At 38.3% G+C, this 12,868-nt stretch overlaps 2 protein-coding genes across 2 annotated transcripts; one reads left to right on the top strand and one right to left on the bottom strand.

Annotated features, from left to right (window-relative positions):
• Positions 1–4,003: 4,003 nt before the first annotated feature.
• Positions 4,004–6,557, bottom strand: PTH (parathyroid hormone; the record flags this gene model as incomplete). Its single annotated transcript, XM_079930469.1, has 3 exons — positions 6,500–6,557; positions 4,385–4,475; positions 4,004–4,265 (listed from the first exon to the last, which is right to left on the bottom strand). The coding sequence occupies exons 2-3, from the start codon at positions 4,468–4,470 to the stop codon at positions 4,004–4,006; spliced, it is 348 nt and encodes a 115-aa protein (XP_079786595.1). The 5' UTR covers positions 4,471–4,475; positions 6,500–6,557.
• A 5,408-nt stretch (positions 6,558–11,965) lies between these two features.
• LOC307190584 (large ribosomal subunit protein eL21-like) lies at positions 11,966–12,564 on the top strand (the record flags this gene model as incomplete). Its single annotated transcript, XM_079929836.1, has 1 exon — positions 11,966–12,564. One exon carries the CDS (start codon positions 11,966–11,968, stop codon positions 12,446–12,448), a length of 483 nt encoding a protein of 160 aa, XP_079785962.1. The 3' UTR covers positions 12,449–12,564.
• Between the last annotated feature and the right edge of the window lie 304 nt (positions 12,565–12,868).

Below are 12,868 nucleotides of genomic sequence, written 5' to 3'. Positions count from 1 at the left end.
AGAATTTGATAACTGGGATGTCCAAACACAGGCAGGTTCATCAAACTCTCCTTTAAGGCCTTAAAAGCTATGTTGTCTGGTTCTTCCCATCAAATTGGATTGGAGTTGTTATTGCTTAGTAAAACATACAGAGTTTTGGCCATAAAAGAGAAATTTGGAATCCAATTTTGGCAACAAGCAACTAGCAGTTGGCACTTAGTTTTGGGTTTTTGGAAACTTAGGACACCACGAAGTCTATCTGGATCTGGGTGTGGTCCTTGTTCTGATATCAGATGCCCTAAATATGAAACCTGGGTTTGGGCAAACTGATTTTTTTCCTTGACAATGTTATGTCTCTTTAAGGCTAAAAGCTTTGACATATGGATGCTGCCTTCCGGTGAAGAGGCTTGAGAAGGAGAGCACAGAGATTTCTTTCACAAGTTACAACAAAATAGAACTTCTAGGGAACTTTTTATCACCTGGATAAGCCTTGAGGATTTGTGAGAAATAAGTAAGGGCTGAGGCATTACTGCCCATGTGAACTGTTTTTCTTACCAAGTGAAGTAAAAAAAGGTATTGGCTAGGGGACTTCCCTGGTGGCGCAGTGGTTAAGAATCTGCCTGCCAATGCAGGGGACACGGGTTTGATCCCTGGTCTGGGAAGAACCCATATGCCGCGATCAACTAAGCCCGTGCACCACAACTACTGAGCCTGCACTCTAGAGCCTACAAGCCACAACTACTGAAGCCCGCACGCTCTAGTGCCTGCATGCCGCAACTACTGAGCCTGTATGCTGCAACTACTGAAGCCCACACACCTAGAGCCTGTGCTCCACAACAAGAGATGCCACCGCGCTGAGAAGCCTGCGCATTGCAATGAAGAGTAGCCCCCTCTCGCCGCAACTAGAGAAAGCCTGTGCACAGCAACAAAGACCCAACGCGGCCAAAAATTAAAAAAAAAAAAAAAAACGTATTGGCTAGTTTCATCAACTGGAATACTAAAGAATGTACTGCATAAATCAATTACTGTAAAGAAATTGCTTTCAGTGGGAGTGGATATTAGTAATGGATATTAGGAACAACAGGGTGTTGAGGGATAACAATGTTGTTTATTGCTCAAGGGTCCTGGACAAGCATCTAACCTTGGCCCTTAGGTTTTCTCACTAGCAAAATGGGAGTATTGCAGGGGCTAGTGCAAGGGATAATGATGCCTTGGCCCTTGTAATCTTCTGTTATGGGCTTTATGCTTTTTAGAGATTCTTTCCTATAGAATATTGATTAATTCTGAGCAGAGGTTTTGAGAGATCTATTTGAATATTGATGGGAGGTGTGCTGTGAATTTTGCCAATATCAGTTGGAGATTTTGCCCATAATAAAGATGGTAGCTGGATTGATAGGGACAAACTATCAGTGTTTCCAGAATCAGCTCTAGAATCATTAGAGATGGAGCAAATAAAAGATGTCAAGGGGTCATTTAATTCACCTGGTTTGTTATTTCAATGACTACTCTGAAGTTCTAGAATTATTTCTACCTTTGCAATTTTTTTTTTTTTTTGCCGCACTGTGTGGCTTGTGGGATTTTTGTTCCCTGACCAAGGCCCTTGGCAGTGAAAGCGTGGAGTCCTAACCACTGGACTGCCTGGGAATTCCCTTTATGATTTTTTTTTTCTCCCTTTGGAAGAAAGAAATTCCAGCATGATACTTCTCTAAGAAGTCTCAGCCTGATAGATGGATGGGGTTGAGGAACTAAGGAGAAAAAGGCATGTATCTCTCAAAGGGCCAAACAAAAGGAAATAAGTTCAGGGAGAGGCATCTCTTGCAGTTGATTAGAGATCCCCACTATTTGAACTGTTTTAGTACTTCGAGGCAGGGGCTATTTCATAGTAGTGGAGTCAAGCACCGAGAGTGTGGCTCTGGTGTCAGTTAGGACTGGAACAGATTCATACCCAATCTGGAGAGACGTTTCTCCAAGCAGATTAAGAGGGATGATTGGGAAGAGCCCCTGTAGTTTCTCAGAGCCCCATCATTGAGAATTGGGAGGACGTTGGAAAGGCTTGTTAGAGGGCTGAAGGTGCCTAAAGCACTTAAAGGTATAACAATCTCTTTTCCAGTGTCCTAGCTTTTTGCAATAATAGCAAAAAGGGTTTTGTTTTTGTTTAGGGGTTTTTATTTGCTGGAGTTGAAGAATTTTAGTGTGGTTTTTTTTTGGTTTTGTTTTTTGGGGTCTTTTTTGGACACTCCACACAGCTTGTGGGATCTTAGTTCCCCGACCAGGAATCGAACCTGGGCCATGGCAGTGGAAGCGTGGAGTCCTAACCACTGGACAGCCAGGGAATTCCCTAGTGGTCTTTCTTTTAGGTGAATCATCTAGAGTGCAAGAGAGTAAGTTTGTCAGATTAACTAAGTCTGGAGTGGACATATTTTCCCATTCCATCCTGATCCTTTTTACTAGAAGGGAAAGGTCCTGGTTCAGCCCATTAATAAACATAGAGTTAAAAGCTACCCAGGTGGAATAAACATCTGAAGGAAGACCAGAATTTTCTTTAAAAGTAATCTGAAGTCAATTGTAATCATCATGAACAGATTCATCTGATTTTTTTGTGCAAACCTAAATTTTGCTGCAATCAACAGGCTTTGGAAAAGGCCTAGGAGTTGCTTCATGAAGTTGCCTAGCAACTGTCCAAGCTTGATCGTATAATAAGTTAGCAAGCTGGTCTCCCAGTTGTGATTCTAGAGACTTTCAGGATTTTCCCAATTACCAGTTTTCATGCAGTGCTGGGCCGGGCCTTTACCAACAAGCATATGAACTAACTGATTTAAATCAGAGAAACAAGGTTGACAAGTTTGAAAGACTCTATTAAATTCCTCAGCAAATCTGTGAAGATCTTCGGTTACTTTGGGGAAATATTTGACTGTGGCTCGCAGTTTAGCTTTAGTCCAGGGAATATAAGAAATTCAGGGTTTAGTCTCTGGATCCTCAGAAGGCTTAATGTTAAGGGGACAGGTTCTGATAAGTTCAGAGGAAAAAGGAGTGGGGAGGGTTTCAAAGAAATATGAAAGTTCAATGAGAGAATTAGTAAGGGGGAGCTGAGGGTGTGGAGGAGGTGTGGGTATAGAAGTATAGAAGGGAAGGAGGAAGATGGCGCCGGACGTGAAGCCTGAGCACAAGGCGCCAAGGAAGAGGAGCACGAGGCTTCCGAAGCCGCTTCATCTTTCTTTAATTGCTTGTTTGCCTCGGTTAACCTTAAAATCCTATTTTGCAGAGAGGCTCTTTTAGGGTCCTGGTGATACTTGGAGGCCTCAAAATACCAATCAAAATAGGCATTTCATTCAGTTTTGGAAATCTTAGAGCTGTGGTAGTCCAATTTGGTTTTAAGAACGTTGAGTCTGGGGATTTCAAAAGTTCCCCATAATGCCCATGGATATTCTAAATTGTCTTTGGTTAAGTCAGTCCGTTTTGTTAGAAATGTGTGTGAGGAAGGACAAATGAACAAAGTTATATTCTATTAAACACAAAAATTCTATGCCTTGCAAATTGGGGTCCAGACTAGGAATATGACCAGGGGCATTTCATTTCCTTTCCTGAAATGAAGAGGACAATAGTAACTAGCTAGTGATGATTCGGGGACCTGGTACTTTGATAATATTTAAAGGATAATTTCAAAATATCAGAATGTTAGACATAGGGTTAAAAAAAATTGTGTTGTTCTTCTTAGTCACATTCAATTTAAACATATTGGTGTTACTCATAACCAAAAGATATTTTTATAACAGGGAAGAAATACTTAACTTCATTTATTTAGAATCAATAGAAATAGAATTATTAAAAGAGCTCTTAGATGAATAAAAGTAAAATCAAAATAATCAATTAAAATTGCTGCTACCACAGTTAGCAATAGATTACACATAAAGTTTGGTAATATTAGAAATATTGGCACTTAATCTTAATAGAGCTTGAAAACATTAGCAGCATGTAATGTTGTTGCCCTATGCTGTCTAGAGCAGTGCTCTGATCATATCTGTTTTCACTGGGGTTTAGCTTTAATTAATACATCCACATCAGCTTTGTCTGCTTCTCCAAGACTTTTTTGATGGCTCTCAACCAGGACATTGTCTTCCTTTTTTCGGGGTCTCTGGGAACTACCATCTCTGTAAGCTATAGAAGTTCCGAGAGCAACAAAGTTGTGCACATCCTGCAACTTCTTACGCAGCCATTCCACTCTTTCCATGGAGCTCAGATGCTTGCCCAGGTTATGCATAAGCTGTATTTCACTCACAGATCTCTTCCTAGAGGGAACAGAATCAGAGAGGATCACTCCATTAGCTCCCCTCTTCCAAATCATAAAGCCAACCTTAAAAATCCAATTCCCATGCCCTCACCGTGCAGAACAGGCTATGGTACTTACTTAACAGACTTCCCTTCTGATCTTGCAAGAAAACAAACCGCGAACATGACAACCATTACTTTAACCATGTCTTTTGCAGACATCATCTTCACTAAAAGAAAAAGCGAAATGGAGGCATTTAAAATATTTTTAATATTCCAAACAATACAATTAAATTTATAGTAGTTTATATTTATAATCATACAACTTTGTACAGAGTGTGACAGTAACTAATTGGATTGTTTTTCATGAGAGACTTTTGGAATCAGCCTCTTTATTTTACAGTATATATAAGTATATATTATATATACAGATAATTAGTATATATTATGTATACACAAAATTTGACTTAGAAATTAGACAGATTAGCTTTACTTTCTTAGGTATCTTTTTGAGAGTTCTTGTGCAAGTTTTAATATATGAATTTAAGCTACATGAAGAATGAAAAACCTTACTGTTTAGAATTTCCTCCCACATTTTGTGTTATGACTAAATACACAAGAAGCTTGAAAATGGCTACTTCTTATTTATTATTTCGGCTGTGCCGGGTCTTAGTTGCAGCACGCAGGATCCTCCTTGCAGCATGTGGGATCTTTAGTTGAGGCATGCGTGCAGGATCTAGTTCCCGACCAGGGATCCAATGCAGGGCCCCCTGCATTGGGAGCATGGAGTCTTACAAACTGGACCACCAGGGAAGTCCCTACTTCTTTTAATTAGGTAAATTGTCAACAGTGTTTGTTGACTTAGCAAATCTCTTTTTCATAAGTAAACTTCCTTTCAATGCAATGATAAACATAAATGTCAAATGAATAGGCTCTGATTTAGAGGTTTTTACTAAATTAACACACACTTCTCCTACCGTTAAAAAGAATGTGTCAAAGCATTTAAACATCATCTAATTAATTACTTGTTATATGAATTTAGAGCTTTGACTCCATATAAAATGCCTATCTGTATCTTATCTTTTCAGCTTATTTTATTAACAATTTTGTTTGAGTATAATTTTTAGTACATTCCTCTTTTGCTTTTAAGCTTTTCATCTCAAAATAGAAAAGTCTTACCGTAATCTGCATTTCAACAATTGCAAAGCCTTTTATCATAGACTTGCCTTTTCTTAATACTTAAGGTTCTCCGTTTTAACATACACATAGGGTGGCTATGTACTCATATTTTAAAGGGAATCTGCATCATTTAGAAGTAGCATAAGGAGCATTATAATCTACTATATTTATTTTCACTGTGCAATATAAAGCTATTGAAGGAGGAACAAATGAATATTCTGCATTTTTGGTTTGTGTTAGAAACAATCATTATAGCCAGAGGACAGAAGCTTTGGTGTCCTATTCTAGCCTTGTCACATTCACCAAACGCCTCTGCCTTGCTTCCTTGTTCTTAATAGAGAGATGAGGTTCTTACAAGAATGTCATTTAAAAAGCTGAAAAATGGTTGTAAAACATCCTTAAAATTCATGTACAGTTTTCAGAATAGAAAATTAGAAAAGGCTTTATGTAAAGGGAATAAATATTCAGCAGTAAAACTGAGTTTCTCCAACTATAGTACACAGATTGAGCTCTCTATGAGGATATTCTGGAGGAAAAGTGGAATTTTAACTCAGAGAAATAAATTTACATTGATTATTTAAATCAGAATTATTCATTTCTCATTAGGCTGTTTTATTTCAAAATTTTAATAAGATACCATTAAAGCACATCATGCCAAATTTTAATTATTTTTTATGTAATTTCAGATGAGTTTATAAAAAGCAAGGCCTCTCAAAAGGCTTTAATCACAAAAATAAATGATTTAACAATATTTTAGTAGCATAAATTTATTTTTTATTACAGCATTTTTAGATTAAATAATATTCAAACCCTCCCTTAACATTTTACCTTGAACAAGCAGCATGACATTGTAGAAAATGGTACACATTAAATAATTGCTTGATCATAAAAAAGAACTCATATGAAATTTAAAAGAGAAAATAAAGATTACTCACCACACAATGTCTTAGGACACGATCTTCTTTCAGGTGTATTAGCAGCTGACGCTTTCTCAAAGTTGAGTAAACCTGAGAAAGCTGATGAATTGAGTTGTAGACCCTTAAATGTGACTTTTATATATAGGTCTTCCACACACCAAGAGAAGCTTTTTTATTGTTACGGATGACGTCACTCCCAATTCTCTGAATTTTAACTATAGGATCAGAGCAGCACACACACTCCCATGGGGCGGTGCTCATTCCTCTTAAATTTTAGATAATTGGATATTAAAAGGAAAACAGTGTGGGGCTGGGAAAAGGATTTATGCAAAGATTTCTAACAAATAGTGAATTGTAATTCTGACTGGATTAGTGAATTTATATGACAAAAAAGACTGACTTCAGAGATTTATGGTAAAGTCATCACTTATTTGAAAGTAAAATCTGAAAATAAGTATATTTCTTATAACCATAATATTGGCACAACTATTATGAGGATTATAATGAATCATATTACATTATGCTTACTTTACAAGCCATATTCAACCAATCCATATCATTCCTGATCATCTTTCAAAAAGATAGGTATAGTGCTTTTCTTAGAGGAAGTGTTAAAAATGTTTTGAGAATATGCTCTTAGTACATAATTAATTTGAAAGGCTTCAAAGGTGAAATTATTTTAAAATTCACTTAACTTACATTTTATCTCTTTTTATTTTAATTTGCAATAAAAACATTTGAAAAGCAGTAACTGTATGCCAGGCTTTACCTATATCATCCCACTAAGTCTTCACAGCAATCCTTTAAAGTAAATACTATTATCTTCACATGAGGAAACAGGTTTGGAAAATGAAGAAGATGGAGTTCAACAAAGGTCTTTATGATTCCAGAGCTATTTTAATTCTTACTACCTCAGTTTCCCCTTAGAAATGTAGCCCTTCTTTGAACCCCAGTCTCCCTGACTCTAATTTGCCTAACCCTTTCCAGACTCTTTGCCAGGAGTTGGGTCTTTTTTCTCATGTTCCCCACCTGGTGATGGAGGGCCTGCTCCAAAACCTAATAGAGGCAAGATGCTACCACCTGTCTAATTTCAAATATGGCTACAGCCTTGTCCCCATCTATCGATCAAAACCCCTTGAATCCCCTTGGTATATCTAGGGTTCGTTTAGGCAGCTTGCCTCCCAACCAAAGCCCCAGAATTGGATCAGTTCTCTTAGCTCTGCTCCTACCCAAGCTTCATGTTATCCTCTTTCCTGCTAACTCTTGCCAAGCTTTGACTCTACATCAAGTGAGAGCCAGTCCAAATTTCAAATACCTGTACAGAGGCTAGAATGAAAGATATGTGTTAGTGCTGTTCTGAGGAATCCTCTACACTGAGCAAATCTCATTTGGAGTAGTGTTCCAGGCTCCGTTTCAGAAGTCTTAGAGACAAATTGCAACGTGCCTGGAGGATATGAACCAGGTTGGTGAAAATGTTGATACACATGACATATCAGAAGGAGTTGAATCAAACTGGAAAAGTCTGGAAAAGAAAAGACTTGGGATGATGATGTAGCTGTTTTTAATTCTTTATAGGGCTTCTACAAGGAAGAAGGAATATCTTCTGTGGTTTAAGAAGGAAGGACTGAGTCCAATGGCTAAAGATTACAAGGAGGCAGATTTGGGCTCAACTTGGATATCGTAATTGTCAAAATAAAGAATCAATTACCTTCCTAAGTAGTGAGTTCCCGATCACTGGAAGTGTTCAAGTAGAAGCTGGGTGAGCATCTATCAGAGATATCATAGAGATTCATACAGAGCAGAGAGTTGAACTAGATAACCAAGAGGTCCCTTTCGACTAAAAGAAAAATCTATTGTTTTGATCCTTTAAAAGACCTCTTCTGATGCAAAGTCTAAACCTGATGTTTGTGTACCATTTTTTCTTACGCTCTGTTAAGAAGTAGAAGAACTGGAAAAATAAATGGTTTTATAAACACATTTTTTGATTGTTATTATAAAGCCATGTTTAACATTTTAATTTGGAGATTTTTCCCACTTCTTTGGGTAAGTTCGGTATAACTGACAGCCTTCCAGGAGTAATGCACACTGTTTTCACTGTCTTCCTCTTATTACAATTATTTAAAAATAAACTGCCATATTGAAGATAACCACATTATTAAACTAGTTTTACAGAAAAATGAAGAAAACAGACAAAGCTTATTCATTCAAAAAATGCATTGAGTATATACTAGGTATCTGCCGGAGGCTGTGTTAATCACTAAATGATTGAGACATGATCCTTGCCCTGAAATTTGACATATAAATTGGAATATAATATAATAGGCGTTATAATAGTCATATTAACAGAGGCTTACAAAAAGCACAGAGGAAGAAGTGACTAATTTCCCTGTAGTTGTTGCAAGTTGTTTTCCTGAGAAGCTTAAGTATTCTCAAGGATGAATGAGTTTTCCATCAGAGAAGGTGAGAAAGGACAAGAAGGAACAGCATGTGCAAAGGCATAGAGGCAATGAAGACTGAATACACGCTAGTGGGAGGAGAGGGGAGGTGGGTAATGACCCTAAAAAAGTAAGTATGCTGCAAGTTATGGAAGTCTTCTGTGTGTATGCCTAGGAGTTTTATCTTGTAGTCCTCTCTAAACACATGTGTGCATTAGTAATATTTTGTGTCCTTTGGATTTTGTAAAGTACTACTTTGACCTTCCCACAAAGAAGAGACACAGCTGCCAAGATTTGGCACATAGTTTATCTGAACCATCAGCCTCTGGGACTGTAGACATTAGATAGAAGGAAACCATTTAGGAATAAGAGGGCTAAGGGCTATGTGGGCACAAGAGACTGATGTCAGAGTGACAGAAAAGAGCTGAGCATAGCTTTTTCCTTTGAAAAGCTCAGCCTTTCTCAGCGCTCTCAAGTTCTCTGAAGCTAGAATCAGACAACCTACTGTATCCCTCCTCACATTTGTTAAGGATAAAGGGCCATGTGTTATTTCCCCTTGCGTTATGGGAGGTTTAATTTGAGACTGATACTTTTTCCTTCTGTTTGCTCAATAGGAATTAGTATGGCTTTGGGAACTTAACATCAAAAAGAAACTTCCAGCGCTGGGAAATCCAGCTATAGTTCTCCTACTTCCATGTTTTGTCAACAGATTAATTGGTGACTGTCTTAACAGTTGACCTACTCTTTTGCTTTAAGCTCTCCTGTGGGTTATTGAGCTACTGAATTCTTAATATGACAGACAGAATTTTCCTCCCTCCTACTCACCAGCCCCCAGACGTTTCTGTTGTTAGAGACAATGAGTAAAAATGTTTTAAAGGACAGCATATAATAACTGTTGAATTTTCCACTTGTTTTTTATAATATTAATTTCTTTATTTTTCTTTCTCCATAATCTTTATTGATGGATATTTCAAGTGTGGTTCTCTGATAGGCAGCGTTTAATAAGCCATTGATCTCTTTATAATGTATAAGCTGTTATAAACCCTGGGATACATTATACCTGAGTAGCCCTTCAAAGATGAAATATGCAGCTACTTTCACAAATAAAATACTACTTGTTGCTTTTTGTCCATTCTATCAGTGAGCGTCCATCCCTGCCTGTATTCCTTCTCCATGTTTATGTGGAATGGAGGAGCGTTAAAATGACATGCAGTGTTTTCACAGTTAGAAAAAGGCATCTCTGCAGGTGGGGACTGAGGGTAAAAAGATTCTGGATGCCTGGGATGAGAGAGTCCTTCTAAGTACAGCAAGGAATGTCACAGTGTAAACCAGGGTGTCACCTGGGGAAGCCTTGGGATCTTTACTGATTGAAAAGATTTCTAGTAGTGCAGATGCCTCTGTAATGTTCTCATGATATAGGTAAACACTGGAACAAGTCCTTGAGTGTTCCTCATTCAAAAGCCCCCTGAGATTTAATTGTACCCTCTGTTTCTTAAAGAAATGGAGGTGCGGGGGGAAAGTAGGCTTTGAGAGTTTTCATTTTTATTTTTGGAACCATAAGGAAGTTGGACAGCCATAGCAATTTAATGAAGAAGTAAAGTCTCACATTTTTAATGACCCTTTTCAGTGAGCTGACCAGACCACTGATGTCACTGCTAATTCTAAATATTCTTCTTTTATTGTCTCGTAAATATGCTTTTCAGACCAAGTGTTCTCATTTGGAGTATAGACAATATGTTTTCCTCAGTAAATGTGAATCTTCCCTTGGAATAGATTCTTAGTTCTGCTGCATTTTCCCTTTACCCTTGGTAGAATATTATATGCAATTTATGACATCAGAAAAAAAAATACAATGTCTTTCACATCCCTTCCCAATAGTCAACTGGAGCCAATAGTCTGTGTACCTTGATTCTTTCTTTGTGTTTTAAAATAGTGTGGGGAAAATAAAGCAGGACAGGGGGTATTGGTTTCCCATTAGTGAAGTTTTAAGTCAAATGATCTGGGTGCTCAGAGTCTGAGTTAGGAATGCCAGCATGTCAATCCAAATTACCATTTCAATCCAGCATAGTAAAGATTTGTTGAGCACCTAAAATCAGCCAGTCTAGAACAGTAGCAATTTCCCTGCTCACAATCTTCTCCCTGAACTTTTTTTTCCTGTGATTTTTTTTTTTAAGTTAGAGCATCTTAACTTTTCAGATCTCAAATTCTACATCTCAAAGTAGAATACTGCCTTCCCTCCTTTTAGTTATGAGCTTTCAGAGATGAGCTATCATATGTGAAAGTGTTTTGACTGTAAATGGCATTCAAAAAATGCATGTGGGGCCTTCCCTGGTGGCGCAGTGGTTAAGAGTCCGCCTGCCGATGCAGGGGACACGGGTTTGTGCCCCGGTCCGGGAAGATCTCACATGCCGTGGAGCAGCTGGGCCTGTGAGCCATGGCCGCTGAGCCTGTGTGTCCGCAGCCTGTGCTCCGCAATGGGAGAGGCCACAACAGTGAGAGGCCCATGTACCGAATAAAAAAAAAATTTTTTTTAAATGTATGTTGAATCTAAATCTGAAAGGTAATTGTCCCTTGCCCATTCTGTCACATGCGTCCACCTCATTCCAGGAGTCCCCAGTCCTAAACATGGAGAGTGTTGAGCTCCTGGGCTCAATCTGCTCTCTTCCTCCTTCAGCCCAGCCCCCTGAAGTGCAAAGAATTCTGAGGCAGTAGGCAGTTATGGTGTTCATAAATTCCATTTTGAATTTGCTAATTTCACAAAGAATTGTAAAATTTAAACTAAAACTAAGCATATCTTTCTATTGTTCGTAATAAAATGTGCCGAGTGTGACTGGAGAGTGGGCTCCAATGCAAGTTAAACTGACAGGCAGCCCTAGAAGCTATGTTCTTCTTACATCCACCTAGCAGCACTATGCAGTGAAACACTCAGGACCCGAATATGGAAGATGAGGGTAAATGTTTGGCACTTATTAGTTGCACAACCCAAGTCATTTTAGCACAGAACCATAATTTCTACAGAAAAATAGATACGAACTACTCCACAGAGTTATTGTGAGGATCACATAGAATAATATATATGAATGCACTTTGTCAACTGCATACGTGGTATTGATTAAAATCACAACTAACAATAATAATTATTTTCATGGCTTTTCGGCCAGAACCGCCATCTTCCAGTAACTCGCCAAAATGACCAACACAAAGGGAAAGAGGAGGGGCACCCGCTACATGTTCTCTAGGTCTTTTAAAAAACATGGAGTTGTTCCTTTGGCCACACACATGCAAATCTACAAGAAACGTGATATTGTAGATGTCAAGGGAATGTGCACTGTTCAAAAAGGAATGCCCCACAAATGTTACCATGGCAAAACTGGGAGAGTCTACAATGTTACTCAGCATGCTGTTGGCATCCTTGTAAACAAACAAGTTAAGGGCAAGATTCTTGCCAAGAGAATTAATGTGCGTATCGAGCATATTAAGCACTCTAAGAGCCAAGATAGCTTCCTGAAACGGGTGAAGGAAAATGATCAGAAAAAGAAGGAAGCCAAAGAGAAAGGTACTTGGGTTCAACTGAAGTTCCAGCCTGCACCACCCAGAGAAGCACATTTCGTGAGAACCAATGGAAAGGAGCCTGAACTGTTGGAGCCCATTCCCTATGAATTCATGGCATGATGGGTATAAAGAAAATAAAAGACCTGGACTGTAAAATAATAATAATAATTATTATTATTATTTTCATGAATCCTGTTAAGGTCATATAATTCCAATTGGTAGCTTTCTGTGTCCCCATTTTAAGCTGACTGCGTGGCATTTCAAACATCACAGAGATGCTCTAAAGGCTTAACCTAGAATGCTATTGACCTCGTCTTTCAACAATGAAGAGAATCTTCAGCATGGCCTAACTCAACAAACTGTCCAAAAGAATGATCTAATGGGTGCAAAGAGAGGCATGAAAATGAGATTCTATATTTCCCTGCCAGGGACATTCTCCAGATGTCTAGGGCAGCAGTAAAGTATGGAAAGTCACTGTGAAACAATTCCAAACATACTCATGTGGCTGGTTATTTTACAAAATCAATTAGAGGGAAGGTG

Source organism: Stenella coeruleoalba (genome assembly GCF_951394435.1).
Source record: "Stenella coeruleoalba genome assembly, chromosome: 8".
Lineage (NCBI taxonomy): Eukaryota > Metazoa > Chordata > Mammalia > Artiodactyla > Delphinidae > Stenella > Stenella coeruleoalba.
The sequence above is the reverse complement of the archived record's forward strand: the minus strand, read 5'-3'. Positions and strand labels throughout refer to the sequence as shown.